The following is a 27,265-nucleotide window of genomic DNA, read 5'->3' as shown; positions in this document are numbered from 1 at the left end:
GAGGCAATGGCTCAGCCCTGTGAGCATTGCTTTGAGCTTAAGCTGCCATGTCAGAGACTAACTAGCCAAAATTGGCTGCAGTGGAGCTTTCAAGTGGAGCTTTTGCTGGTGGGGGAGCAGCTGTGGAATGTAATTCACCCCACACAGAATGCAGCTGGGAAAGCAGAGGCTAATAGGGCTGCAGAGCAAAGTGAAGTGGAGAAGCGTGTGCTTGCTTTTTTGGCAGAAAGTGTGGATGCTCATCTGGTGCCTGTTGTCCTGGGTGCAAGAAAGCCAGAGGCCGCTTGGCTAGCACTCCAAGAAGCTTGTGGAGCTGGAGTGGGAAGCAAGGGCCGAGAAGGGACTGTTGCTGTTCCTGTTGCTGTTGTTGCTAGCACTGCTGCTTGTGCTTTTGCTGAGCCTGGGAGCTGTGTGGATGCTGCAACGTGTCTGTGTGAGAAGCCTGAAGAGAGGCCAAGTGTTGAGAGCCCTTTACCCTTCAGAGGGGGTGCAGAAAAATGTTCTGAAGACCCCATGAGCAGTGGGGGGGCAGTGAGCAGTGAAAGCTCAGAGACGCCTCTTTCTCCAAAAGCTGCCAAGAGTTGTTTACGTCGTGAGTCGGAGCCTGGGAAGCTGGAAAGTGCTAGAGGCTTCAAGGTCAGCCACCTGCAGCAAGTAGAGATAAGCGCTTCAGAGTTGTGTGGGAACGCCGAGACAAGTCCAGTCTCCATGGCAACTGAGAGAGTTGCATCTACGGAAGCTGTCAAGGTCGTGGGCAAGTCTTCCTGCCAGGGGGAGTCTGTTGCCGTGACAACCAGAGAGGACATCTGCAGAAGCCCCAAGGAGGGGGGTAGTGAGGAGATCGTTGCCCTGGCGACCCAGGAATGTAAACAACAAGACTTTCTCACTATAATCATAGACAGTGGTGCTTCAAATTCGTTAGTGCCATCTGCTGATCTTTTGAGGAATTGCAGGACAGTAAAAACTGAGAAGTTTGTTAAGTTTGCAGATGGGAGCAGAAAAAGACTCACAGAAACAGGACTGTTCTTTTGTCCTTTCCTTAAGCATGAAGTCAAAGCTTATGCAGTGCCCGGTTTAACTAACTGTTTGTTAAGTGTGCATGATCTATTGATTGATAATTTTCAAATTTCTTTTTCAGGTGACAAATGTGAAGTTTCCAAGGATGGGAAACACGTGTACACAGTGCAGTCTAAAGATAATTTGTTTGCTGTAAATGTGCCTTTTTCCACAGGAGAGGATGACACCGAAGATGCGAAGGGCCAATGTGTGAATGTAGCGCCCCACAATGGTTGTTTACATATTTGGCACAGACGCTTCGCTCATTTAAATTGGAAATTTCTCCAGAAAGCACCAGAGCTGACACAAGGGTGCAAATTTAATGTTTGTGACAAATTTCTAGATTGCAATGCATGTAAACAGGCGAAAGTTGTGACATGCTCATATCCAAAGTCAGAGAGGCAGACCACGCAACCCTTTGAATTAATTCATGCAGATTTGTGTGGACCCATGTCTGTTGAGTCACTGGGAGGTTCGAAGTATTCTTTGCTTTTGATTGATGATTTTTCGAGGTCTGCTTGGACTTTCTCTCTGAAAACGAAAGGGGAGGCGGCTAAAATGATCAGGGATTGGATCACCGCAGTTGAGGTAACCTTTTCCACCAAAGTTCGTGGTTTTCAAAGTGACAGAGGTGCTGAATTCACTGGTTCTGCTTTACAGGATTTCTTTAGGGAGAAGGGGATTAGCCACAGACTGACCGCTCCTTACTCTCCGCAACAGAATGGGGTCGCAGAGAGAAAGAACAGGACGGTGCAGGAAGCTGTGTCTGCGATCTTGTGGGACGCAGGGCTACCCCAGAAGTTTTGGTCGGAGGCCTGGAGATATGTGGTCCATACCGAGAACAGAGTGTACAACTCTAGTGTAGGAAATACACCGTATTTCTTACTTCATGGAAGGCAGCCCAAGGTACACTACCTTCGTGTGTTTGGTTGTGAGGCTTGGGTGCTTATTCCAAAGGCTCTACGCAAGAAAGGTGAGCCAAGATCTAAAAGGATGATCTTTGTAGGGTATGAGCCTGGCTCAAAGGCCTGGAGGTTTGCATATCCAAGTGGAGACCAGTCTAGGTTGGTTATCAGCAATAGCGCTGAGTTCTGTGAGCAAGCTGGTTGGAAGCGTCTGCACGCTAATCCAGACGTGCTTCCACAGCAGTTCTATGACTCAGACGAGGAGGAGGAGGAACTTGGAGCTGGGGACCACGGTCCAGAGGGACAGAGTCCAAGGCAGGGACAGCTCAGGATCCCTCAGAGGGGGGAACCTAGAACACCTCCTCAGGCAAGTGTCAAGTTTGAGCCAAAGAGTGAGCCTTCTTCACCTGCTGGACCAGCTGTAAGGCCCAAGAGGCGCAGCAGGTCAGAGGGGGAAAACACTGAAGTTGAGGATGATTTAGCTGGACCCAGTGAAGCGGCAGGGTCACCAGGAGTCACACTGAGGAGATCAGCGAGGACAAGGAGGCCTCCTGATCGGTACGTCGCTTCAAGCGTCTGGGTAGGTTCTGCAAGATGTGAACCTGAATCCTTCGAGGATATTCAGAGTTTACCTGAGGAAGAAGCAGGCAAGTGGCACAGGGCAATGGACAAAGAGATGAAGTCCATGAAAGATCTAGGTGTGTTCTCACTCACAGAGTTGCCACCAGGGAAGCAGGCTGTGAGTTCCAGGTGGGTTTACCGCTTGAAACCCACTGACGCAGGAGAGCCGCAGTATAAAGCCAGGTTAGTTGCTCGAGGATTTACGCAGAGGAAGGGAATACACTTCACGGAGGTGTATTCGCCAACGTCACGAGCGGAGACTCTGAGAACGCTTTTAGCTTGTGCAGCACAGAGAGGCTGGAAGGTAAACCACTTTGATGTGGATGTTGCCTACCTTAACTCAGATCTCCAGGAGGAGCTGTACATGATTCCTCCTCCGGGGTTTGAGAACTCAAGGCAGGATGTTGTGTGGAGATTGCACAAATCCAGCTATGGATTACGTCAATCTGCTAGAAACTGGAACATGTGCCTGAATGAAGCTTTGGAGAAGCTAGGTTTCAGGAAGAGTCTTGCTGACAGTTGCCTGTTCCTTAGAGGATCAGGAGACTCACAGGAGCTGGTGATGATTTGGGTTGATGACGTGCTTTTCGTCTCAGAAACAGATGAACAGGCGGAGAAGTTTGCCAAAAAGCTAGGTAAACGATTCAAGCTTAAACAGCTTGGTGCTGTCAAAACCTATCTAGGTGTCAATGTTGAGCGTGCACAGGATGGAAGTTTTTTGCTCAGCCAGAGAGGTAAAATTGAGCAACTGCTTCAGAAGTTCAGGATGAGTGATTGTGCAGGAGTGAGAAGTCCTATGGAGACTAGTTTTGTGAAGGACAGCCAGCAAGTAGAACGCGCTGCGTTCGAGAATACTGAAGTGTTTCAGTCAGCTCTAGGGAGTTTGTTGTACTTGTCCCAGTGGAGCAGACCTGATATAGCGTTTGCTGTCAATCTGCTCAGCAGGGAGGCATCAAACCCTAGTGTGCAAGCCTGGAATGGCATCAAGAGAGTTCTGAGGTATTTGCAGGAGACCAAAGACTTTTGTCTTAGGTTGCCAGCACAAGGAGAAGTGAAACTGACTTGCTTTGTGGACTCGGATTGGGCTAATCTTGAGGATCGCAAGTCTGTGTCTGGCCTAGTGGTGATGTTTGGGAACTCAGTAGTTGGATGGAGGTCCAAGAAGCAAAGTCTGATAGCGCTCTCTTCCACTGAGGCTGAGTTTAGTGCTCTTTCAGAGGTATGCAGAGAAGTAGAGTTCTATGCTTGTTTGGTGCAGGAACTCTGCAAAGTGGATTGTCTGCCGATACGTGTTTTCGAGGACAATCAACCATGCCTGCGTTTGGCACAGTCAGGTCAGTTCAAGGCCAGAACGAAACACCTAGACATTCGCTTTCGGAATGTGTGCCAAAGTGTTCAGGAGGGATTAGTTGCGCTGAAGTATTGTCCCTCTGCCAAGAACCTAGCTGATGGGTTCACGAAGCCACTCACCTTCCAAAGACATGGGGAGTTTTGTGAAGGTCTGGGTTTGGGACGACCAAGGGTCGATTCTCCCCTCAGGCGCGAGACAAGAGGGGGTGTTGGGTGTAGTGAAGGGTTAACCTTCTGTGTCTCGAGGCTGAGAGGAGGTGCTTACAAGGGAAGTAAGCCAGGACGTGACGAAAGCAGCTTGGAATGCTGTGAGCTGAGTGAAAAGTGAAAGCAGCTTTGCTACGCAGCTGCTGAGAGAGACAGGTCGCAAAATGCAACTTGAATCAGATGGACTGTAAATATGCTATTTTTGAGCAAATAAAGTGCTACTAGGAAAGAAGAAACGTGTGGGACCTATTTACTGACTGCCCTTTCTACACGAACTGCTGTGCAATTCTGCTAATTGCTTTACGACCTGCAGAGGAGTGCAGGGAGCGTGCCGGACCACAACAATAAAGCAATAAATCTATCCTAACAATTACTACAGAAAAGAGAGGGCAACCAGTGAACCAGGCAGAGGGCCTTCTCGGTAGTGGCGCCCGCCCTGTGGAACGCCCTCCTATCAGATGTCAAAGAGATTAACAACTACCTGACATTTAGAAGACATCTGAAGGCAGCCCTGTTCAGGGAAGTTTTTAATGTGTGACATTTTAATGTATTTTTAATCTTTGTTGGAAGCCGCCCGGAGTGGCTGGGGAAACCCAGCCAGATGGGCGGGGTACAAATTATTATTATTATTATTATATTATTATAACCAGAGAGAATAGCCAGAAGGGAGAAAGCCTATATATTCCATAGCGTTATTCATCAGTCATAGTATTATCAATCTTTCTCTGGTTCTTGTTTAACACTGAACTGTTTTATGGATGAGCCAAAAGCTCTTAAAAGTGTTGCTACCTTCAGGATTGTGGGACATGGGTGGCGCTGTGGGTTAAACCACAGAGCCTAGGACTTGCTGATCAGAAGGTCGGTGGTTAGAATCCCCGTGACGGGGTGAGCTCCCATTGCTCGGTCCCTGCTCCTGCCAACCTAGCAGTTCGAAAGCACGTCAAAGTGCAAGTAGATAAATAGGTACCACTCTGGTGGGAAGGTAAATGGCATTTCCATGAGCTGCTCTGGTTCGCCAGAAGCGGCTTGGTCATGCTGGCCACATGACCCGGAAGTTGTACGCCGGCTCCCTCGACCAGTAAAGCGAGATGAGCGCCGCAACCCCAGAGTCGGTCACGACTAGACCTAATGGTCAGGGGTCCGTTTACCTTTAGCTTCAGGATGCAACCATGGATTTTTCTCACATGAAAAGCAGCTTCAAATAGCATTTGTGGCATATTTGCCATCTGAAGAGTGATGATACCTGGCTTATGCCCCACTCCTCTTCAACTTGTTTATTAGCGATATGAAGCTCTTTCTGAATGAGTCTCAAGCCAACATTCATGCCCCCCGCCTAGCTGATTTTCGCTGCCCTCTGCTCCTATATGCCGACGATGCAGCGATCCTTTCCTACTCTAGAGTCGGTTTATGCAGAGCTCTAAAGATTTTTGCGGCTTATTGCAAACTCAACCATCTGACAATTAATCATGGGAAATCTAAAGTCCTGGTCTTTACCAGGTCTCGGAAAACTTACAGCTGGAAGTTAGATGGAGTCCAATTAGAACAGGTTTTCAAATTTAAATACCTGGGAGTCTTTTTTCACTACAACCTAAGCTGGAAGCCACAGATACAGTATTTACTAAACAAAGGGAAAATAATACTTTATACTCTACTCCAATTTTTTGCGGCCGACGGAGCCTCCCACATCCCTTCTGCATTGAAGGTGTACCATGCAAAAGTGGTTTCCACCCTCTGTTATGCTGCCCCGCTCTGGGCCCCAGGGTCCAATTTAACATCGTTGGGGACATTGCAGAATCAGTTTCTCCGTCGCCTCCTGAAACTCCCCATGTGTGTGAGCAACGCAGCCATACGTCTGGAGTTAAGGATTGCATCATTGGAGACTGTCATCTGGAAGCGAGTCTTTGGTTATTGGCTGTCCAGCTGGCATAGGCTTCCCGACCATTACCTTTTTCAGTGCCTCTGGCGGGACGACTTTGTCAATCCGTGGGTAGGAAAAATCCATGCCAAACTTCTGAGCATCGGAATTTCTCCAGCGGACTCCTTAAAGATGAACTTACGCTCAGCCAAAAGCCTTATTGAGCAAAGATTAGCAGACATTGAAAACCAACACAACCTTGCCGGGGGTGGGGGTGTCTGCTCCCCCAGGTATCACGGAATAACCCCACCACTTGGCCTTCCATCATACATGTCATCTCTTTCATCTGTACCACACCGACTTGCATTTATTCGTGCAAGGTTCAATGTCCTTCCATCGAACCTGCTGAGCCACAGATTTTCCAAGGGTTTGGTGTCTCCACTATGCGTGTGTGACGGGAAAACTGTTGATTCTCTCCCACATATAATGTTCAACTGCCCCCTACATAGCATAGCCAGGACTAAATTCCTGGGTCCTGCTTTACTACGCTTGGTTGGCAGGCCTGTTGAGTCACATGCCGCACTACTTTTGCAGGATACAGATCCTTCTGTAACTCTGCAGGTGGCGAGATTCCTGAATGCGGTTATCTCACACACAAAAACCACCAAAAACAACAACAACATCAAAAACTAATCGGACAGTTTTGAAGAGAGTGCATGTCGGATCTCGTCTTCAGTTTTCCTTTTTCTGGGATCCGTCCCTTGGAGCTATCCGGGCCCCAAGCTGTTACCTGGCTCTGCTCAATGACCCACCCCTGCATCATGGTGTTCACCTTCTGGTTTTCACCTTCTGGTGCCGAATATACCGGCTTTATGCCTCTGTGCTTTTATGTTTGTACATACTTTATGGGCTAATAGCCGTAAATAAATAAATAAATAAATAAAACATACCTGGCTTATAAAGGGGAAGCTTGGAAACCCCTGGCCATGTTCCTTCGGTTGGGACTCCCAGTACCTGTATAAAGCAAGAGACAAACCAATAACAAAAGAACAACTCAGCACACACCCAATGCCTTTTCCAAATACATGTATGCAGACTAGATTCTACTCTCGGTTTTGCTCCTGGAAAAGGGTGCCCAGCAAGGTTTTCTTACGAGGATGTAGCCGGGAATACAAATGTCCTTTAGCGACTGCAAAGACAGGTGCCATTTCAAATATATCAGCAGCAGTCAGGATCATGGTACAGTCTTTTTTTTACACCCAAGGTGCTCCCCTAGAGACCAGGATTGCATTGATGAGCGACTCCTGATGGTAGTAGCTCCCCCCAAATGATAGGCATTCAGAAGCCGTACACTGGCTGCGATGGAGATCCCTGCTGCTTTGAGATGAAAAGGAATAGATAGCAAACGAATCTTCTGACAGGTGTTCAAAAAGCCCATCCGGGGCACAATTCAAAGACATTCTGGGCCTCAAGTACGCTGTATCTTGATGAGGTGGTCTGAGTCCACCTTAGGATTCTGCCCGCAAGCAAACAAATCTGTGCCAATGAAAATGTGATGCGTCCTCCCCACCAAAGCAAGCTTTTCGTTACTGGCTGAGCGAGCGATGCTTCCAATTTGCCTTTGCAATTGGAGCAGCTACATAGCTCTGTTTTAAAAGCATCAGAAAATGCTAATAATGAAATGAATATTAATCCTATCACACTTTCTCTTTTCGCCTGGTATCTTTTGAAATTTCGAGTTCACAAAAAAACAACAAACCCCAAATGTATAGATTTCCCCCTTCCCCTTTGTGGCGAATTTGTGGTTCCAAACTTGAACAGATTCACAAGCAAAGCTCAAACTGATTCAAAACTTGTGATTCAGACCAATACTTTGAAGAGTTTGCTTAGCAAATGCTAAGGATTTTTAAAATTTATATTTATCCTATCAGTTTCTTTTGAGCATTTATACCAAGCATAGGCAAACTCGGCCCTCCAGATGTTTTAGGACTACAACTCCCATCATCCCTGACCACTGGTCCTGTGAGCTAGGGATGATGGGAGCTGTAGTCCCAAAACATTTGGAGGGCCGAGTTTGCCTATGCCTGCGGTACGCCATACCATTGAGTACCATCACAAAAAAGCACTGTTCCTATTCCCAACATAGGGCTGCAGCTTTGGATAATCTTTCCCAAAACAACCCCAAAACACACACACACAAGAATGCTGTTTTACACGACACAAAGAAATACAAGAGTTTAACAAGAGGGAGCAGAAAGTGCAGCAACTCCATTTTTGTGTGCCTCCTTCAACCTGCTATCCGTTTAATTGGCTTTAAATTTTTGATGAGACAAGAGAGGCATCAAAGGGAAGTCACTTTGATTTATCTTAGTGTTTGTGGGGAAATTGCCAAATATAGACCAGCCTATTGGATACAACCCCAAACTTAACACACTGGGAGTGAGTGAGACTTTCAATCAAATTGCCTTTTTTCCTGTTGCATCCATCATTGGGACTAGATAGATAGACGGATAGAAGCTGACCCTTTTGAGATGCTAATGATCTTTGTTCCAGTTTCCCAGATGTATCATTATACTTACCACCCAGATCTTCTCCAACTGTTCAAAGGTGTTGCAAACCCCTGGAAACAGAGGCTGACCCTGAAGCATCTCAGCAAATATGCAGCCTGCACCCCTGGAGAAAAGGCATACATTCTCTTCACTCACTCAGCCTCACACCGCGGATATTAAATACAAAGATAAAAATGCCCAAGTCCAGATCTAGGTGGAAGAAAACCACATGCACTACATCCTCAGTTACACTTTCTATTCAAAGTAAGAAGTAAAGTGTTTCCCAAAAACATCAAACCCTCTGGCCTGATTTGGACAGTCAATGGATCTCCCAATTAAAGACCGTTGCTAAATAGGATTGCTCAATATGGTTTGAGCAGTGGGGTGCCCAGCTCTTCGCTGCTCCCAACACACGCACCACATTGAGCTCCTAATCAGAATCACTTCTACAAAGCTGCTATATTGGTCATTGGGGCGGGCAGGAGGGAGACAGGTGCAATGCAACTACAGTGGTACCTCGGGTTACATATGCTTCAGGTTACATGCGCTTCAGGTTACAGACTCTGCTAACCCAGAAATAGTACCTCGGGTTAAGAGCTTTGTTTCAGGATGAGATCAGAAATTTTGCTCCAGCGGCACGGCAGCAGCAGGAGGCCCCATTAGCCAAAGTGGTGCTTCAGGTTAAGAACAATTTCAGGTTAAGAACGGACCTCCGGAACGAATTAAGTACTTAACCCAAGGTACCACTGTACCTGTATTTTTCGCTCCATAAGACGCACCTAGTTTTTAGAGGGGGAAAGAGGAAAAGCCCCATTTTGGGGGGGGGGGGTCAGCTCACAGTTGTGCAGCTTCTTTTGCAAAGGGGAAAAGCCCCATTTTTTGAGGATCAGCTCACAGTTGTGCAGCTTCTTTTGCAAAGGGGAAAAGCACCTTTTTTTGAGGCTCAGATCACAGTTTTGCAGCTTCTTTTGCAAAGGGAAAAAGCCCCTTTTTTTTGAGAATCAGCTCAAAGTTGTGCAGCTTTTTTGCAACGGGGAAAAGCCCCATTTTTTTGAGGATCAGTTCAAAGTTGTTGAGCTTACTTTGCAAAGGGGAAAAATCCTGTTTTTATGGGGTTCAACTCACAGTTCTGCAGCTTCTTTAGGAAAGGAAAGGGAGCCCTTTCTACAGTTTCCATCAGCAATGTCTAGGCAACACAATGCCCATGTACATACGCAATAGACAATCTTTATAGAATTCCTTCAAACCATAACAAGTACAAAATGAAATCTTTAGTCTCAAAGTCTATGAAAATCTTTAAATGAAGCGAGGTACCAGACTTTGTACGATGTGAAGCTTTGTATATTCAGCAAAGATGATGTCCAACACTGAACAGTGATTCCAGATATTGACTACTGTTTCGTAGAATTCTTCGTCAGCGTGGTGGGAGGATATAGAATTGCTTCATAAACCCAAACCCATCTTATTTCGAATGAATGTATGTAAATGAAAATATCAAATGCTGTGGAACAGTGCTCATGTAATAATGTAGCCTACAGTTTCCAGACAGATAATCTAATCAGCCAGTCACATGTCACTGGGGGAAGAAACAGCCTCCATCTGAAGAACATTCAACAATGGAGGCCTGGGCAAGGGGGTGGGGCCAGAAAGGGAGCCAGCGATGGACCACACATTCGCTCCATAAGACTCACAGACATTTCCCCTTACTTTTTAGGAGGAAAAAAGTGCCTTTTATGGAGCGAAAAATACGGTATATGAGCAGCTTCTGGAAATAGGGAGGGGGTGGTGTCAGTCCAGAAAATGGCACCTCCTTCATGCATCCCAGTTTCTGGGATGGCACTGGCCGAGGCTGTGGTACAGGTTTCCCCATATGCCCCCAGCCGTATCACGTTTCAGTGGTGACCTGGGCAGGAGCTACTCTGCAATGGCTCCCACTCAGTCAGCATAATGCAAGAAAGGACCTGCCATCAGAGGTCAAGGAGATAACAACTTTTAGAAGACACCTGAAGGCAGCCCTATATGGGCAGGGTATAAATAAAATAAAATAAAATAAAATAAAATAAAATAAAATAAAATAAAATAAAATAAAATAAAATAAAATAAAATAAAATAAAATAAAATAAAATAATAAAATAAAATAAAATAAAATAAAATAAAAATTACAGATAATAATTACAGGTCTCAGGGGTTCTTTTCAGCCAGAACTTGCCGAAACTCAGTTTCTGGCACCTCTCAGGTAGACCCATTGCCATTATAAGAGAACAAGGTGTTAATGGTGAGTTCCACACCTCTTTTCCTAGAAAAAATAGCACTGACAGGTCTTAAATAACTAAAATGGACAGGAACTAATCATGAGCAGAAGTGATCACCTGCACTGTTTCAAGTATGTTAAGTTTGTCTCTCTCTTTGCCTCACAAGAAGAAAAGCAGCAGCAATGTCAAAAATAATTCAGAAATAAAATGCTATGTGGATCGGACGTATGTGTGATTGCCTTGAAGTGGACGTAATCTCTAGCCCTCCTGCCGTCGTTTCTAAAGGGACTTTGTATATTAGTTGAAGAGAGATAAAAACTCCTCTCAGCATCCTGTCAGGTGTACATTTACCATGCTGAGATTGAGTGAGTACAGTGGTACCTCGGGTTAAGAACTTAATTCGTTCCGGAGGCCCGTACTTAAGCTGAAACTGTTCTTAACCCGAAACACCACTTTAGCTAATGGGGCCTCCCACTGCCGCTGCGCCGCTGCTGCGTGATTTCTGTTCTCATCCTGAAGCAAAGTTCTTAACCTGAAGCACTATTTCTGAGTTAGTAGAGTCTGTAACCTGAAGCGCCTGTAACCTGAAGCGTATGTAACCCGAGGTACCCCTGTATTGGCATGTGTGGTGCTCCTCACCACGAACACAAGGGCATGGTAAAATATCTCACTCCTGCTTCTATGTTCTTCTGGACCTGTCTCAGTAAGAAAGAGGGAAGAATCTCCGTATCTACTCTGATAGGGGCTCAAGTCCAATTCAAGTCTAGAAATTGGTGGTATCAGTTGGCTTGGGGGTAGGGATCTAGGTTCCACACACCCCACTTCTGTGTCAGCCTTGAAAGTCAAGGAAAGTTCTTCCTTTTATTATGCTTGCAAATTTAATTTTTATGTAGTTCAAGTGATTTATAATGATGGTCTCAAAAAGTGCTCTTATTGCACCCTGCCAACGTTCTGTATATGCTTGAAAGGGGAAGATTGCTACGCTCAGTGTGATTTTCAGCATCTCCACAGCTGGCTCTCACCAGATATCCACATCAGCAGAATAGTCAGTGGCTCCCAGCAGCACATCAGGTGGTCGGTACCCCAATGTCACCACTTCAGCAGAGTACGTTTGACTGGGAAGGGACTTGGCACGAGCAAGACCTGCCAAGAAACAAGTCATTTAAAACCATGCATGAAATTATAATTCCAATCCACTCTCTATAGCATAAATATCACAGCCATTTCTATCAAGGTTAGGCTGCAATCCTAAGCGATATGCAATCCTGACAATTTTGGTTTCTCTCAGTTTCTAATTATTCAAATTTCAAATTCAGTTCCACATCAGCTTGCAGAATTTTTGAAAAATCATTCATCAGCAATTTAGTACTAACTTCTAATGTTTTACCATGTGATTTTGCCTAGTAAACACATTTAATAGTGTGATTTTCCCTAATGCAATGCATTTCTGTATGTTATTTTCACTCATATATACATTTAATGCACACTTTACCCCAGTGCATGCCTTTTTATGGACGTCACTTAGTGGGAGAATTGCATTGCAAAATTCAGCGAAATGTGAATTCTGTTTCGGTTCACACATTTTTTTCAGAAAGTGAAAATTAGGTAGGTTAGCCTTTAAATGCAAACAGAGCCAAATTTCTCCTGCATTCCTACCTGGAGATAAGCCCCAGTAAATTAAAAAACAACTACAACACTTTGTTACTTCTTAATAGACAAGATTAGGATTTTCGCCTTTATGAAGTTCTCTTTTACAATTAACTGCAACATCAACCCATTACTATTATTTCACATCTTTTTGATGTGAATGATATCAAATGAGTTCCCAGTATGGATAGCCTTGAACATACAGCCACTTTTTGGTGGCTTTTCAGTTTCTGAATAACCTAGAGGCCCAAATAACTAAACTCTTAGTATCTTACACTTATTGGCCGAAGTCAACACTGTATTCACATCGTGATGAGAAACCTGTAGATTCTCCTCTGCAGCAAGTTTGAGCATAAGCCTAATTCCTGCTGATTTATTGTCCAAGGTTGTTCCAAGGGATCAACACTGTACCTGTGATGGCCTGGGAATCGGATTCAGAGGCTGAACCTGAGGAATCCCAGCCTGCACAGGAGTCCCCGCCTCCAGGGCCAGCTGAGCCGGGGCTGGGGCTTGAACCTGAAGGGTCCTCACCTGTGCTGGATCCTCAGGTGCAGGCACCAGCTGAGTCTGCTCTGGCTCCTGAGGTGATGGAGGACCCCTTGCGCAGGCACCTCTCTCAGCCCTGTCAGGGGAAGGTGAGGTTGCCTCTGGGTCCAGTAACCCTCCAGCCTCTCGGAGCTGCAGAGGCTCAGGGCAGAGAGGCGGAGGAAACTAAGTTCTCGCAGGAGGAGTGCTCACCTTCAGGCCAGGAGAGGCGAGTCACCTGTGGACCGGGGCCGCCCTATGCCTCAGAGGAGATAAAGGCCAGCCAGCCCAGTCCCAGGGTGTGGGAGCAACATCATTGGTAACCTGTTCCTGCCGGCACCCTGACCTGCTCTCCTGCCAGAGTTCCTGACCACGCCCGACTCCTCGCTTTGGACCTCACTTCGCCCCTGACGGACAGCCTCCATACCCTCGACCTAGGACCGGACTCAGACCACGCCGCACGGTAACCCCCCCCCCCGGGACCAGCACAGTACCTATGTACAGAAACTGGGTTTGTACTGAGATTGTACTGACACACTGCCCAGTGGTGCTCACAGAAAGGGGGAGGATGTTAGATTTCTGTAAACACCACTGTGCAGTTTTTGGAGTCACAAGACTCTGTTGACATTCCAGACCGTTGGAAGTCTCATTGGAGATGGGAGATGGATGTTGAAGTTACTGGTTTCCTGTTTCTTTTGTTCCCTGTTGTTCTCTGTCTCTCAAAGAGAGCAGACGCATGTTCTTTTCTGTCCTGCATAGTTAGAAATAAAAGCAGCAATGTAGCACATATTTCTGGCTCCTTCTGCTATCTGGGTACTCTGCGTAATGGGGAGCGTGCCTGAAGCCTCATTCAACGGCTTAGGTCATTAATCACCGTTGGAGGAGAGCCTAGATGGATTCCAAAGATACGACGAGGAGGAGAGCCATTTCAGCTTGGCCGTACGGAGGCTCCAACAGCTAACTCATCTACTGTGTATTTTGGAAAGAAAGTGGTTTGTCTGTTCGATCACTAGGCGTTCAGCCGCCTCTTGAGATATCATCGCCAATGGGTTCCCAAAATGGGGGTGGCAGCCTTCATCAACGTTTGGATACAAGGCGCCATTTTGAATTAGAATGGCGAACCAAAACATGACTTTGGTGTGACTTCATCCAATTGTTAGCGTGGTAGGTCCAAGCTTACAAATTACAACATCTGTTTTAAAATCACTGGGTTTTGTGGGGGGGGTTCTACAAATTCCTGGGCAGCAGTGGGCACTTCCCACTAGTGTCAATATAAAGTGAGCAGCCAACCCCAACTCCTCAATTCAGCTTAAGTCAAAGCACTTGGATTTAAGATAATTTCCCCCAGTAGCTTCATGGGCATTAAACTAGATTATTTCCGAGTGCTGCCACTTAATTGGTTCATTACCGGGAGTTTAAGTGCCCAATGTTATGGTTCAGTTTGAACATTCTGGATGTCTCTGAGCCATTTTAATAGACAAGGACATTACATGAAGGGGCCTTAAAGTGTACATAATTGCCACAGCAGTACAAAGAGCCCAAGGGCCTTTGTACATGGAGCAGCAGACTCATTTAACTCTTATTAGTTAGGGAACTAAATTTATTACATTTATTTTATGCTACTTTCCTACAAGTGTAGATTTTACATTAATGCCCTCTCCAGAAACGGACTCGTCCCTGTGCAAAGATGGAAACCCAAGATACAAGGCCAGCTATGAAAATGCAGGCAAACAGATGCCAATGAAATAAATACCTTAATTTTTTGCTCTATAAGACTCACTTTTCCCCTCCTAAAAAGTAAGGGGAAATGTGTGTGCATCTTATGGAGCGAATGCAGGCTGCACAGCTATCCCAGAAGCCAGAACAGCTTTCACTGCGCAGCAATCCCTCTTGCTGTTCTGGCTTCTGAGATTCAGAATATTTTTTTTCTTGTTTTCCTCCTCCAAAAACTAGGTGCGTCTTGGCGTCTGGTGTGTCTTATAGAGCGAAAAATACGGTAATGGCAATAAATGAAACAAGCAATTGCAAGAACACGCGCACAAGATGTGTCATGTCTGTGTGAGTTAAAGTCAACTGTTTTCACTGAGGGCTATTCCATACATACAAAAAGGCAATTTTTAACCTTAGTATTAAATGCAATGCTGACGGCTGTACAATATGCCCTGCCAATGAACTATGGATCTCTGCCCCTTACTTTTAATTTTCAACTGTTGGCAGGCATGCGTTCCCTATGGAGCTGGAGAGAATTCTCATTTGAAGTCAATTGGTTTCATCCAGGGATATTTTCTAAATTCTTTGTTTATTTTATGTTATACGTAGGAGAGGGATGATGACAAAAGACATTGTACAGCAATGTGCTCCTCCAAAAGATCAGTGAAAGCAAAAAAAACCTGTCAATTTGGGATTCATAAAGATGGGAAAGTTGGCCTTTGCCAGAAGGTCTGGCTATTCTCCAGCAGTCTGACTATGATGGCTTACCAAAATCAGCTAGCTTAAGCTCTCCAAGGCAACTGAGGAGGAGGTTCTGAGGTTTCAGGTCCCGGTGAAGGATGCGGTGTTCATGGATGAAAGCCAAGGCTCGCAGAAGCTGGAACATAAAGAGCTGGCAGACAGAAACAGGACATAATTTGTTAATGACTGATCAGTTTTACTGCTGCATTTTAAGCAAAAGAATAAACCCTTGATAGAAAAGTAAGCAAATACATATACCGTATTGTTCGCTCTATAGGACGCACATTTTCCCCCCTCCAAAAATTAAGGGGAAATGTGTGTGCATCCTATAGAGTGAATGCAGGCTGCGCGGCTAAGCCCAAAGCCAGAACAGGGAGACGAAGCGCTGCGCAGCGCTCCGTCTCGCTCTTCTAGCCTGGGGTTAGCTGCGCAAACCCTCTGCAGTGCAGCGGGGTGAAGGCACCCCGCTGCCCTGCGGAGGCTAGAAAGGCTGTCCCCGAAGCCAGAACAGCGAGACGGAGCGCTGCTCTAGCTTGGGGATGGCTGCGCAAAGCTTTCCCGGCTGGAGAGGTTGCACACGGCTAAAGAGGAAGCCAAGACAGCCAGCAGGATGGAGCCCGCTCGCTGTCTTGGCTTCTTTGCTCTGTGGGGCTGGGAGGGAGGGAATAAGATTTTTTTTCTTGATTCCCCCCCCCTAAAAACTAGGTGTGCCCTATGGTCCGGTGCGCCTTATGGAGCGAAAAATACAGTAACCCTTGAAAGCCGCTTATAATCAACAGCACAGGCTGAGGCAGTAGACTATTATGGGGTGCATTGCTTCAGAGCAAATCAAATTATTTACGTTTGGCACCAATGGACATACCTGTCTACAGCTTCAAAAAAACCATTTCAAGGTCTCACTTATTGCAAGACCTCTGCAAGATAGGTACAGCTGCAAGAGAGAGACTTGCTAAATGAGCTTCATAGTTGTATTTATGTATGGATGGAACTGATTTCTTTGAAAAAGAAGGGGGGGGACCCAAACCTCTTTTTATTGCAACTGATAATTTTTGAGCACCCATGCCTGGGCTTAGAAGCGGGACAGAAACTGTAAAAAAAATATATAGCCAACTAACTAACTAAGCAACCAACCAACCAGAGATTTGAACCAAGGCTGGATCTATACAGATATAAAAAAACGCTATGAAAATATATATAGCTCACAATGCAATTTACCATTGACTTCGGATTGCTGGTCTACAGTGCCATCTGGTGTCACATTTTTAATGTTTCCAGTTACAGATGGGTAGCCGTGTTGGTCTGCCATAGTCGAAGTAAAAAATTCTTTCCTGTAGCACCTTAAAGACCAACTAAGTTAGTTCTTGGTATAAGCTTTCGTGTGCATGCACACTTCTTCAGATACACACGTGTATCTGAAGAAGTGTGCATGCACACGAAAGCTTATACCAAGAACTAACTTAGTTGGTCTTTAAGGTGCTACAGGAAAGAATTTTTAATGTTATAATTGACCTGTGTAGCTGAGTCCCAAGTCTCCTCAGTTCAGTGAAACAATCTATCTAATAACCAGAGCTGCTCTTGGCATATGAGTTTTAGGCTAAAATCCCATGTCCACTCACTTGGGAGGGCCTCCTATCGAACCCAATGGGACTTACGTCTGAGTAGACATGCATAGGATTGAACTGTTGCACACTTAAGAACAGTACATTTTTCTTCAAGAACTTACCTTAACATTATAAAGACGAAGCCCACCAGGATGCTGGGACATGTACTGTGCCAAGTCTGTGTGCTAAATAAATAGACAGGAAATGGAATTGAGGGCGGTGAACCCACTTTTCTTAGATACTTCCTGCAACCACCTGTTGTGTGCCTTGCACAAGCCTCCCGCCAGCCCCTTGTTGATGAAACTAGTAGGGCATTGTATGGGGAGATGGAAACTCTCCTCCTGGAGCTTTGTGTGTGCCTTGGCGACATACAAATACCGTATTTTTCGCTAAATAAGACACACCTTTTTCCTCCTAAAAAGTAAGGGGAAATGTGAGTGCCTCTAATGGAGCGAATGGCGCTGCACAGAGAGGGAGAGCTGTGCAGCGCCCCTTCAGCGAAGCGGGAGGAGGAACGGAGCCCCTTCTGTTCCTCCTTCCGCTTTGCGGAAGGGGCGCTGCGCAACTCTCCCTTTCTGCGCAGCGCCCCTTCAGCGAAGCGCCTCTCCTGGCCTCTGCCTTAGCCGTGGCAGCCTCTTCCGGGCAGGGGGAGCCTTCATCCTGCTGCCCTGAAGAGGCTTTGCGTGGCTATCCCAGAAGCCAGAACAGCCAGAGGCTATCCTAGAAGCCAGATCCCTCTTGCTGTTCTGGCTTCTGGGATTCAGAATATTTTTTTTCTTGTTTTCCTCCTCCAAAAACTAGGTGCGTCTTATGGTCTGGTGCGTCTTATAGAGCGCAAAATATGGTACTACAGCAATCAATGCCAGTTACTTGTACTATGCTGAGCCGAAAGAGCATGATCTAAATCCATCTTTACTTTCAACACACAGCCATTTAAAAGTGTGTCAACCATGCGAGCAAGATATCACAATATAAAATGATAAAGGGACCCCTGACCATTAGGTCCAGTTGTGGCCAACTCTGGGGTTGCAGCGCTCATCTCGCTTTATTGGCCGAGGGAGCCGGTGTACAGCTTCCGGGTCATGTGGCCAGCATGACTAAGCCGCTTCTGGTGAACCAGAGCAGCGCACGGAAACGCCGTTTACCTTCCCGCCGGAGCGGCACCTATTTATCTACTTGCACTTTGACATGCTTTCGAACTGCTAGGTTGGCAAGAGCAGGGACCGAGCAATGGGAGCTCACCCCGTAATGGGGATTCGAACCGCCAACCTTCAGATCAGCAAGTCCTAGGCTCTGTGGTTTAACCCACAGTGCCACCCGCGTCACAGTGCCACCCGCGTCACAATATATAAAGTACATTAACATGGGCTGCAATACTTTCATGATGTAGGAGTCTTTTAAAAGGGCAAATTGCATCTGCTGGAGAGCGGCTGACAATCAGTGGAATGAGAACAACCAGGGAGGGGTCATTTAACCCTTTCCACCCCTGCTGAGCTCCTGAGGAAAATCCCTCCTCTGAGCCAGTGTATGTGTACATGTCGTCCCAGTACAAATATTAGCTTCAGACGAGATGTTTCTACAGGATCTCAGCAGGGGAAGGAACATTTCCCTTCTCTGCCTTCTGCAATTTTGATAATTAAAAGCTATGCCTGGAGTCAATAGAAGATTAAGATGAGAGCTAAGAAATTGAGGCAGAATCCAGACACTATGGAGGCTGCTGGTAGGTGGCCCTTCTGGCTGTGGAGGTGTTGTTTGGCCTGTTTTCCTTCTTCTTCTTTTTAAAATACGTTTTTATTAGTGTTTAGAAATAAAAATACAAAGATTATTATCAAATATCCTTTTTTTGTCCAAACTAAAATGTTAATTTAAAGGCAAAAAGGAGAAAGAAAAGAGGAGAAAAGTGAAAAGAAAGAGACAGATATAGAAAAAAAGGGAGAGAAAAAGATTTATTATTATTATTATTATTAATTTCATTTTTATACCGCTTTATATTTTTAAGAAAAATCTCAAAGCGGTTTACAGCATATTTAAACATCAATAAAACAATCCAGAATCAAGAGAGGAAGAAAGTTGAGAACTAAAGAACTTCCGATTCTTTGTCTCACTGCTATATATAAGCATTACTCACTTCATCCACTCCAGTATAACACCTAATAAAGCCACTTTCTATTGATCGTTCTCTTCAATCCTCAAATCCAAATGTCTTTATTTCTTTTTCTTTTTCATGCAAAAAGTCTATGAGAGGTTTCCAATCCTTAGTAAATGTTAACAGTGACTTTTGTCTGATTAAGCATGTCAGTTTTGCCACCTCAGCTAAGTCCATTAATTTTAACAAGCATTCCTCCACTGTTGGTAATAATGAGTTTTTCTGTCTTTGGACATATAAAAGTCTCGCCGTTTGTTTGGCCTGTTCTTAATGGAGGTTGCACTTCCTTCTGTAGAATTAATGCAAGAATGGGAAACCTGTGGTATTACCTATGCCCATCATCCTTGACGATTGGCCTTGCTGGCTGGGACTGAAGAGAGAACTAGCCAACAACATCTGAAGAATTCAGGGTCCCCCCACCATGCCTGATTTAATCCCGCAAAAGGTTTGTCAGAGTATCATCAGAAGATTGTACAGTGGTACCTTGGGTTACATACGCTTCAGGTTACATACGCTTCAGGTTACAGACTCCGCTAACCCAGAAATAGTACCTTGGGTTAAGAATTTTGCTTCAGGATGAGAACAGAAATCGCACAACAGCAGCGGGAGGCCCCATTAGCTAAAGTGGTGCTTCAGGTTAAGAACAGTTTCAGGTTAAGAATGGACCTCCGGAACGAATTAAGTACTTAACCTGAGGTACTACTGTACCTCAGCTTGACCACTTTACAGTGGTACCTCGGGTTAAGAACTTAATTCGTTCCGGAGGTCCGTTCTTAACCTGAAACTGTTCTTAACCTCCCTCCCATCAGATGTCAAAGAGATAAACAACTACCTGACATTCAGAAGGCATCTGAAGGCAGCCCTTTTCAGGGAAGTTTTTAATGTGTGACATTTTAGTGTATTTTTTGTCTTTGTTGGAAGCCGCCCAGAGTGGCTAGGAAAACCCAGCCAGATGGGTGGAGTACAAAGAAATTATTATTATTATTATTATTATTATTATTATTATTACCACCTGAGATACCACTTTAGCTAATGGGGCTTCCTGCTGCCGCCGCGCCACTACGGCACGATTTCTGTTCTCATCCTGAAGCAAAGTTCTTAACCCAAGGTACTATTTCTGGAACCTGTTACCTGAAGCGTCTGTAACCTGAAGCATCCGTAACCCGAGGTACCACTGTATTTCTCTGGCTATGTTGCTTTTACAAGGATCATTACTCAAATGGTGAGGGAGGTAAAGGTTTTTGCATGTGTGCTTGTAAACGAACAAACCAGTGGTTTTACGAGTCTGTTGTCATGGCAGTTGCAAGAGTAATCAGTTCCTACCAGCTTTTCTGCAAATGAAGCATGTTTTAAAAACACAGCTGTTACTTAAGAGAAGTTAGGGATCTGAGAAGATAGCTCTCAAAGGCAATTAGGGAAAGCAAGCAAGAAACATATGTCACCATGATGGAATCTTACACATTGCTATAAAATGCTTTGTAGCAATGCAAAAATAGGACCCAGTGTTTGTTTACTGGCTCGTGAGAAAGCTCACAAACCCTAAATAAACCGGAGAAAATCAACTCACCAAATACTCAAAGACTAACGTCAGGGTCTCCTTGGTCTGGATGATGTCATGAAGGAGCACAATATTGGCATGCTTCAAGCTCTTGAGGAGAGACGCTAAAGGAGGACACATAAATAGGGGTCAGCATGCTGTCTGCGAGAGAGGGAAACAATTTAACAGCACAGAAAGCAAGGCAAGGCTGCCTTGTCAAATTCAACTGCCCATCATTTCCACACCTGGAATTTTGAGCAGGAAGAAGAAGAAGAAGAAGAGTTTGGATTTGATATCCCGCTTTATCACTACCTGAAGGAGTCTCAAAGCAGCTAACATTCTCTTTTCCCTTCCTCCCCCACAACAAACACTCTGTGAGGTGAGTGGGGCTGAGAGACTTCAGAGAAGTGTGACTGGCCCAAGGTCACCCAGCAGCTGCATGTGGAGGAGCGGAGACGCAAACCCGGTTCCCCAGATTACGAGTCTACCACTCTTAACCACTACACCACACTGGCTGGTCCCGTTTTGTGTTCTTCTTAAGGAATGCCTCAGAAGTGATAGAACAGTTAAAATTAGAAACCTTTCCCACCATGCTTTTCTCATTAGAGGTGAACCAAGATGCCAAAACAGCCTAGATATTGGTCTCTCTCAAGGATAGCATAGGGCAAAGCCCCAGATGCTGGCATAATAGAACACTACCCTCTCCTACTAATTTAGGGTTGTATGCGACTCTGGATATGTTCACATTACTGCTTATTCCACATCTAGTACATTCCCACTCCTACCATATTTATGCGAATCTACGAAGAATTGATGCTTTTGAATTATGGTGCTGGAGGAGACTCTTGAGAGTCCCATGGACTGCAAGAAGATCAAACCTATCCATTCTGAAGGAAATCAGCCCTGAGTGCTCACTGGAAGGACAGATCCTGAAGCTGAGGCTCCAAGACTTTGGCCACCTCATGAGAAGAGAAGACTCCCTGGAAAAGACCCTGATGTTGGGAAAGATGGAGGGCACAAGGAGAAGGGGACGACAGAGGACGAGATGGTTGGACAGTGTTCTCGAAGCTATGAACATGAGTTTGACCAAACTGCGGGAGGCAGTGGAAGTCAGTAGTGCCTGGCGTGCTCTGGTCCATGGGGTCACAAAGAGTCGGACACGATTAAACGACTAAACAACAACAAATGCACCATCGAATCTAATGCGCACCTTGATTTTCAAAACCTTGAAACCCAGAAAGCTTTTGCTGGCGAATGTAAATGTGCCATCAAATCTAATGCGCACCCTAATTTTTGCGATGTAATTTGGCCAATAAAGGTGCGCATTGCATTCGAGTAAATGTGGGAATTTTTGAAGCCTCATTCAGACGATGTCAGCCACAATCCGTAACAGTCCTGTAGTTTCTTGACAAATGTGGGGTTTGTTTCTCAGACACATTTCAATCCCATGAGAGTAAGAGCATAATGTGAGCATACATTGACAGTCCTCGAGCAAGCACAGATGACAAAAACCGTAAATAGCATGTACATCATGTGAAGACATCACTGCCCCCTCTCTGATGTGAACAACTCTAAAAATTTGTCATGAAACACAGCGTTTCAAGCCACTAATGCAGGTATGGCCAAACTTGGCCCTCCAGCTGTTTGGGGACTACAATTCCCATCATCCCTGACCACTGGTCCTGCTAGCTAAGGATGATGGGAACTGTAGTCCCAAAACAGCTGGAGGGCAAAGTTTGGCCATGCCTGCACTAATGTGAACGTACCCAAGTCATACTCAATAAGAGCCACTAAAAGCAATGAAATTGTTAATCATCATGACTTAAAAGTCTGTTGATTGCACTGCCTCTGTTCTGAGTATGACTTAGCTCAGTGATTCCCAAATTTTGGTCTCCAGCTGTTTTTGGACTACAACTCCCATCACCCCTGACCACTGGCCTTGCTAGCAAGGGATGATGGGAGTTGTGGTCCAAAGCAGCCGGAAACCCAAGTTTGGAAAACACTGACTTAGCTGGACAAAATCTAGTCTTTTTCATTTATCCCAATGCACAGTTTCATTCAGGATGAGTTAGGACGGGGGTGGGCAGACTTCAGACTTGTTGTGGGATCTCTATACCTTGCTTTTTCACTAGCACCTCAAGATCTACAAATGGAGACAGGTGCAAAACAGTGATTAGGTGTCATATACCTAGATATAAGAAACTGAGTGCCTCTTAGTATATGCTCATAGTATATGCCAGAAATATATGTTCAGAACTTCAACTGAACAGATAACCCTTCCACAGTTCACAAAAAAATCCACTGTAAGTCCTTTCTCCTTCCCTGCAAACTTTTAAAATCACAGTAACTAAATGTAGAAAAGAAAAAGAAAACCTTTTTCAATTGTGACTATTGTTAAATCCCCCAGAGATCTAACTGTCAATCTTGATCATTTATTTATTTTTTGCTCACCCCTTTTAGGAAATGCAGAGGTGAGTGGGGGAAAGAGCAAATCATGAGGAGCACCATGAGAAATTATTTCTTCAGCCCTTGCTCTTTCTAGAGGCTGGTATTAAATTGTTTATCTACCCCTTAGCTGGGGAAAATAATATGTTTCCACTGGGACTCAGAGGCAGACTAAAGCAACAGTCTTAATGGAAAATTAAACAAGCTGCTTTTGGATGTTATATCAGTGGGAGCATCTAAAGGCCTGAAGGCAATAATTAAAATCTTAATCTAATGCATCAAATCAGAGACACCAAGAAAACTCTGGACATTTTGCCCAGTACAAGATCAACGAAAACAATGATGGCACCACATCAAGAAAAGGGGTAACTTTTTGCTCTTGAGTAACTTGCAATTTTGGTGGTTCGAATCCCCACGACGGGGTGAGCTCCCGTTGTTCGGTTCCTGCCAACCTAGCAGTTCGAAAGCACGTCAAAGTAGATAAATAGGTACCACTCTAGTGGGAAGGTAAACGGCATTTCTGTGCGCTGCTCTGGTTTCGCCAGAAGCGGCATAGTCATGCTGGCCCCATGACCTGGAAAAACTGTCTGCGGACAAACGCCGGCTCCCTCAGCCAGTAAAGTGAGATGAGCGCCAAACCCCAGACTCGTTCGTGACTGGACTGGACTGTCTTTTAACTTGCAATTTCTTTGGTTTCTTAGAATTCCCAAGCAGCTCCAGTCACTTCTAGTGAGAATATAACAGGGATGTCCAACAGGTCGATTGGGATCGACTGGTCGATCCCTGGGAAGTTAAGGTAGATCGTGGTAGATCGCTGGCTCCTCCATCCGGCCCTGCCCCCTCGCCCCATCGTGTAGATTGCTAGAGCGGAAGCTGGAGTTTCCTCTGCATAACAGACTGTCATTATCGATCTGTTTGTGAGCGTTTTTTATTTTCTTTTACCCAAACCCAAATTTGGGTTGTTCCTCCCTAAAATGTGACATTCCTCCCTAAAAAAAGCTCAACAACCTTGACCTGAAAGAGATTTTAATCATGTGAGTAGATCGCAGTCCCCTGGAAGTTGGACGTCCCTGGAATATACTATTGTCATTTATGCTAAGTAAAGGTAAAGGGACCCCTGACCATTAGGTCCAGTTGTGGCCGACTATGGGGTTGCGGCGCTCATCTCGCTTTATTGGCCGAGGGAGCCGGCGTACAGCTTCCGGGTCATGTGGCCAGCATGACTAAGCTGCTTCTGGCAAACCAGAGCAGCGCATGGAAACGCCGTTTACCTTCCCGCCAGAGCAGTACCTATTTATCTACTTACACTTTGATATGCTTTCGAACTGCTAGGTGGGCAGGAGCAGGGACCGAGCAACGGGAGCTCACCCCGTCACAGGGATTCGAACTGCCGACCTTCTGATCGGCAAGTCCTAGGTTCTGTGGTTTAACCCACAGTGCCACCTGCGTCCCATTTATGCTAGGAGCCCTCCTTAATTGTATGTATGTGCCAGGAATTGCTAGATATAATTTGCTGCCTGAGACACAGCAGGAAATTGTTTCCTCTCCTAAAGTCAAGATGCATAGTACTGCTAATGAGGTTGTTTAGGCACCTGAGGCAGAAAATCCCACATGTATCTATCTGCCCCCCCAAATCAGATGCCTGAGGCAGCCTGGCCCTGCTAGATGAGATAGTTTGGAGGCAAGGAACTGGTACTCTGCATGTATGTAGACACACTTTTATTACAGATAGGTAGCCGTGTTGGTCTGCCATAGTCAAAATAAAAAAAATCCTTCCAGTAGCACCTTTAAGACCAACTAAGTTAGTTCTTGGTATGAGCTTTCGTGTGCAAGCACACTTCTTGCACACGAAAGCTCATACCAAGAACTAACTTAGTTGGTCTTAAAGGTGCTACTGGAAGGATTTTTTTTTTTTACACTTTTATTAGTTCCTATATTGTAGGGCTTGGCCCTGGTACAGAAAGTGGATTCAGGCACTGAACCCTACTGCCAGAGATGGTGTCCACTTTGAATATCTTACCTTCCCTTATGGTTGTACAAGGGACTCCTTCCTCAGTCTTCAGGCTGATGACTTTCAATGCTACTAGCTGTCCATATATCCTAAAGGGACAGAGCACAACTAATGAAACCCCATACATAACAACTGAATCCACAATTTAAGGCACACACAAAACTGCTTCAACCTAGTTCTGCCACTGGTTTAGTTCAGTCAACATATTTAGTACCATTGAAGAAGCAAATTGTGCATTACATACTAATGCATGTAACGTTTTAAAAAAATTCTTTTTATTTAATTTGACATAAACAGAACAGTGTATTTGGTATACCTGTAACCAAAAAACAATGAATAAAATTTAAAATAATAGAAAGAGAAAAGAAAAAGAACAATCACGCTGTTGTGTTGCCATAAATTAAAAGTTGTTTTACTCATTTGTAGAGTTTTGCAGGAGGTCCACATTTCTCACACCAGTTTCCAATTATTATTGGAAAAGAAGTCATGGAAACTCAACAACATTGTAGTGCAAATTTTTTCTAACATACACATTTTTCTGCAAAGCAGTTTTGTTTAATATTCTTCATTTTTGCAAGCTACTTCTACTGATAGATGGACTGAAAGTGCAAATTTTGAAGGACGGCTGCATTTTGGTTCGTGAATTATTTCAGAAAGTGTGATTTAAATGCGAATTGAATCAAACTTCTCCCGCAACCCAATGTTCTGCGAGTTTTGAGAATACAGGATAAAAAACTTTCCCCTGTTCTCCACATTGTGGTCATATAGTATTATATGACATGTAGTTTTACAGACACATGAAAACGGTACCTGCATGGAGCACCCACTGCTTTTAATGGTTGCCCAATATATTTATATGTGCTTTAATAACATACATCCACAGTTTTCCAGCAGGGAAGCAGTGGAGTTAAACAGTGATTCTGTTAGGTAATGTTAGAGCCTGAACTTAATGGTCTTATTTGTTCTTGTTGTTTAGTCGTTTAGTCGTGTCCGACTCTTCGTGACCCCATGGACCAGAGCACGCCAGGCACTTCTGTCTTCCACTGCCTCCCGCAGTTTGGTCAAACCCATGCTGGTAGCTTCGAGAACACTGTCTAACCATCTCGTCCTCTGTCGTCCCCTTCTCCTTGTGCCCTGCATCTTTCCCAACATCAGGGTCTTTTCCAGGGAGTCTTCTCTTCTCATTAGGTGGCCAAAGTATTGGAGCCTCAGCTTCACGATCTGTCCTTCCAGTGAGCACTCAGGGCTGATTTCCTTCAGAATGGAGAGGTTTGATCTTCTTGCAGTCCATGGGACGCTCAAGAGTCTCCTCCAGCACCATAATTCAAAAGCATCAATTCTTCGGCGATCAGCCTTCTTTATGGTCCAGCTTTCACTTCCATACATAACTTGTAACTATACAGACCTTTGTTGGCAAGGTGATGTCTCTACATTATTATTATTATTATTATTATTTGTAGAGTCTTATTTGTAGAGGGTGAGAATTTTCCATATGGTCATATGCATTACTTCCCTTAGTTCAAAATATATGTCATCAGCCCTGCTGCAATTGCCGTGTGTGTGTGCGTGTGTGTGTGTGTGTGCGTGTGTGTGGACTTTTGCTCCAAAGCCTTGCCCTGATGGCCCAGCTGGTACACCTTTGTCTATGTGCCATCTTCAACTCAGAAGCAAATCTTCCCTCCCAGTGTCTGCAGGTGAAACATGTCCTCTGATCCAGATCAGGCAAACTTTGCTGTATGCATCATATTCAGATAATTGTGTAAGATTTTTTTTTAAAAAAAATTACAAAAATAATATAAACATTCAGAAAACATTTTGCAAATGTTTAAAAAGGTAAAGGGACCCCTGACCATTAGGTCCAGTCGTGGCCGACTCTGGGGTTGCGGTGCTCATCTCGCTTTACTGGCCGAGGGAGCCAGCGTACAGCTTCCGGGTCATGTGGCCAGCATGACTAAGCCACTTCTGGCAAACCAGAGCAGTGCACGGAAACGCCATTTACCATCCCGCCAGAGCGGTCCCTATTTATCTACTTGCACTTTGATGTGCTTTCAAACTGCTAGGTGGGCAGGAGCTGGGACCGAGCAACGGGAGCTCACCCCGTCGCGGG

The 27,265-nt window shown here is 45.1% G+C and overlaps 1 protein-coding gene across 1 annotated transcript in view; it reads right to left on the bottom strand.

Moving 5' to 3' along the window:
- CDK15 (cyclin dependent kinase 15) overlaps positions 1-27,265 on the bottom strand; it is a 66,491-nt gene that overhangs the window by 36,654 nt on the left and 2,572 nt on the right. Inside the window, 7 exon segments of the mRNA XM_081017933.1 lie at positions 6,945-7,008; positions 8,574-8,667; positions 11,818-11,938; positions 15,446-15,569; positions 17,142-17,204; positions 20,733-20,827; positions 25,168-25,247. Of these exon segments, the coding sequence (XP_080874059.1) occupies positions 6,945-7,008; positions 8,574-8,667; positions 11,818-11,938; positions 15,446-15,569; positions 17,142-17,204; positions 20,733-20,827; positions 25,168-25,247 (641 nt within the window).

The sequence above is a fragment of the Podarcis pityusensis genome, assembly GCF_964106645.2.
Source record: "Podarcis pityusensis genome assembly, chromosome: 1".
Taxonomy (NCBI): Eukaryota; Metazoa; Chordata; class Lepidosauria; order Squamata; family Lacertidae; genus Podarcis; species Podarcis pityusensis.
The sequence above is the reverse complement of the archived record's forward strand: the minus strand, read 5'-3'. Positions and strand labels throughout refer to the sequence as shown.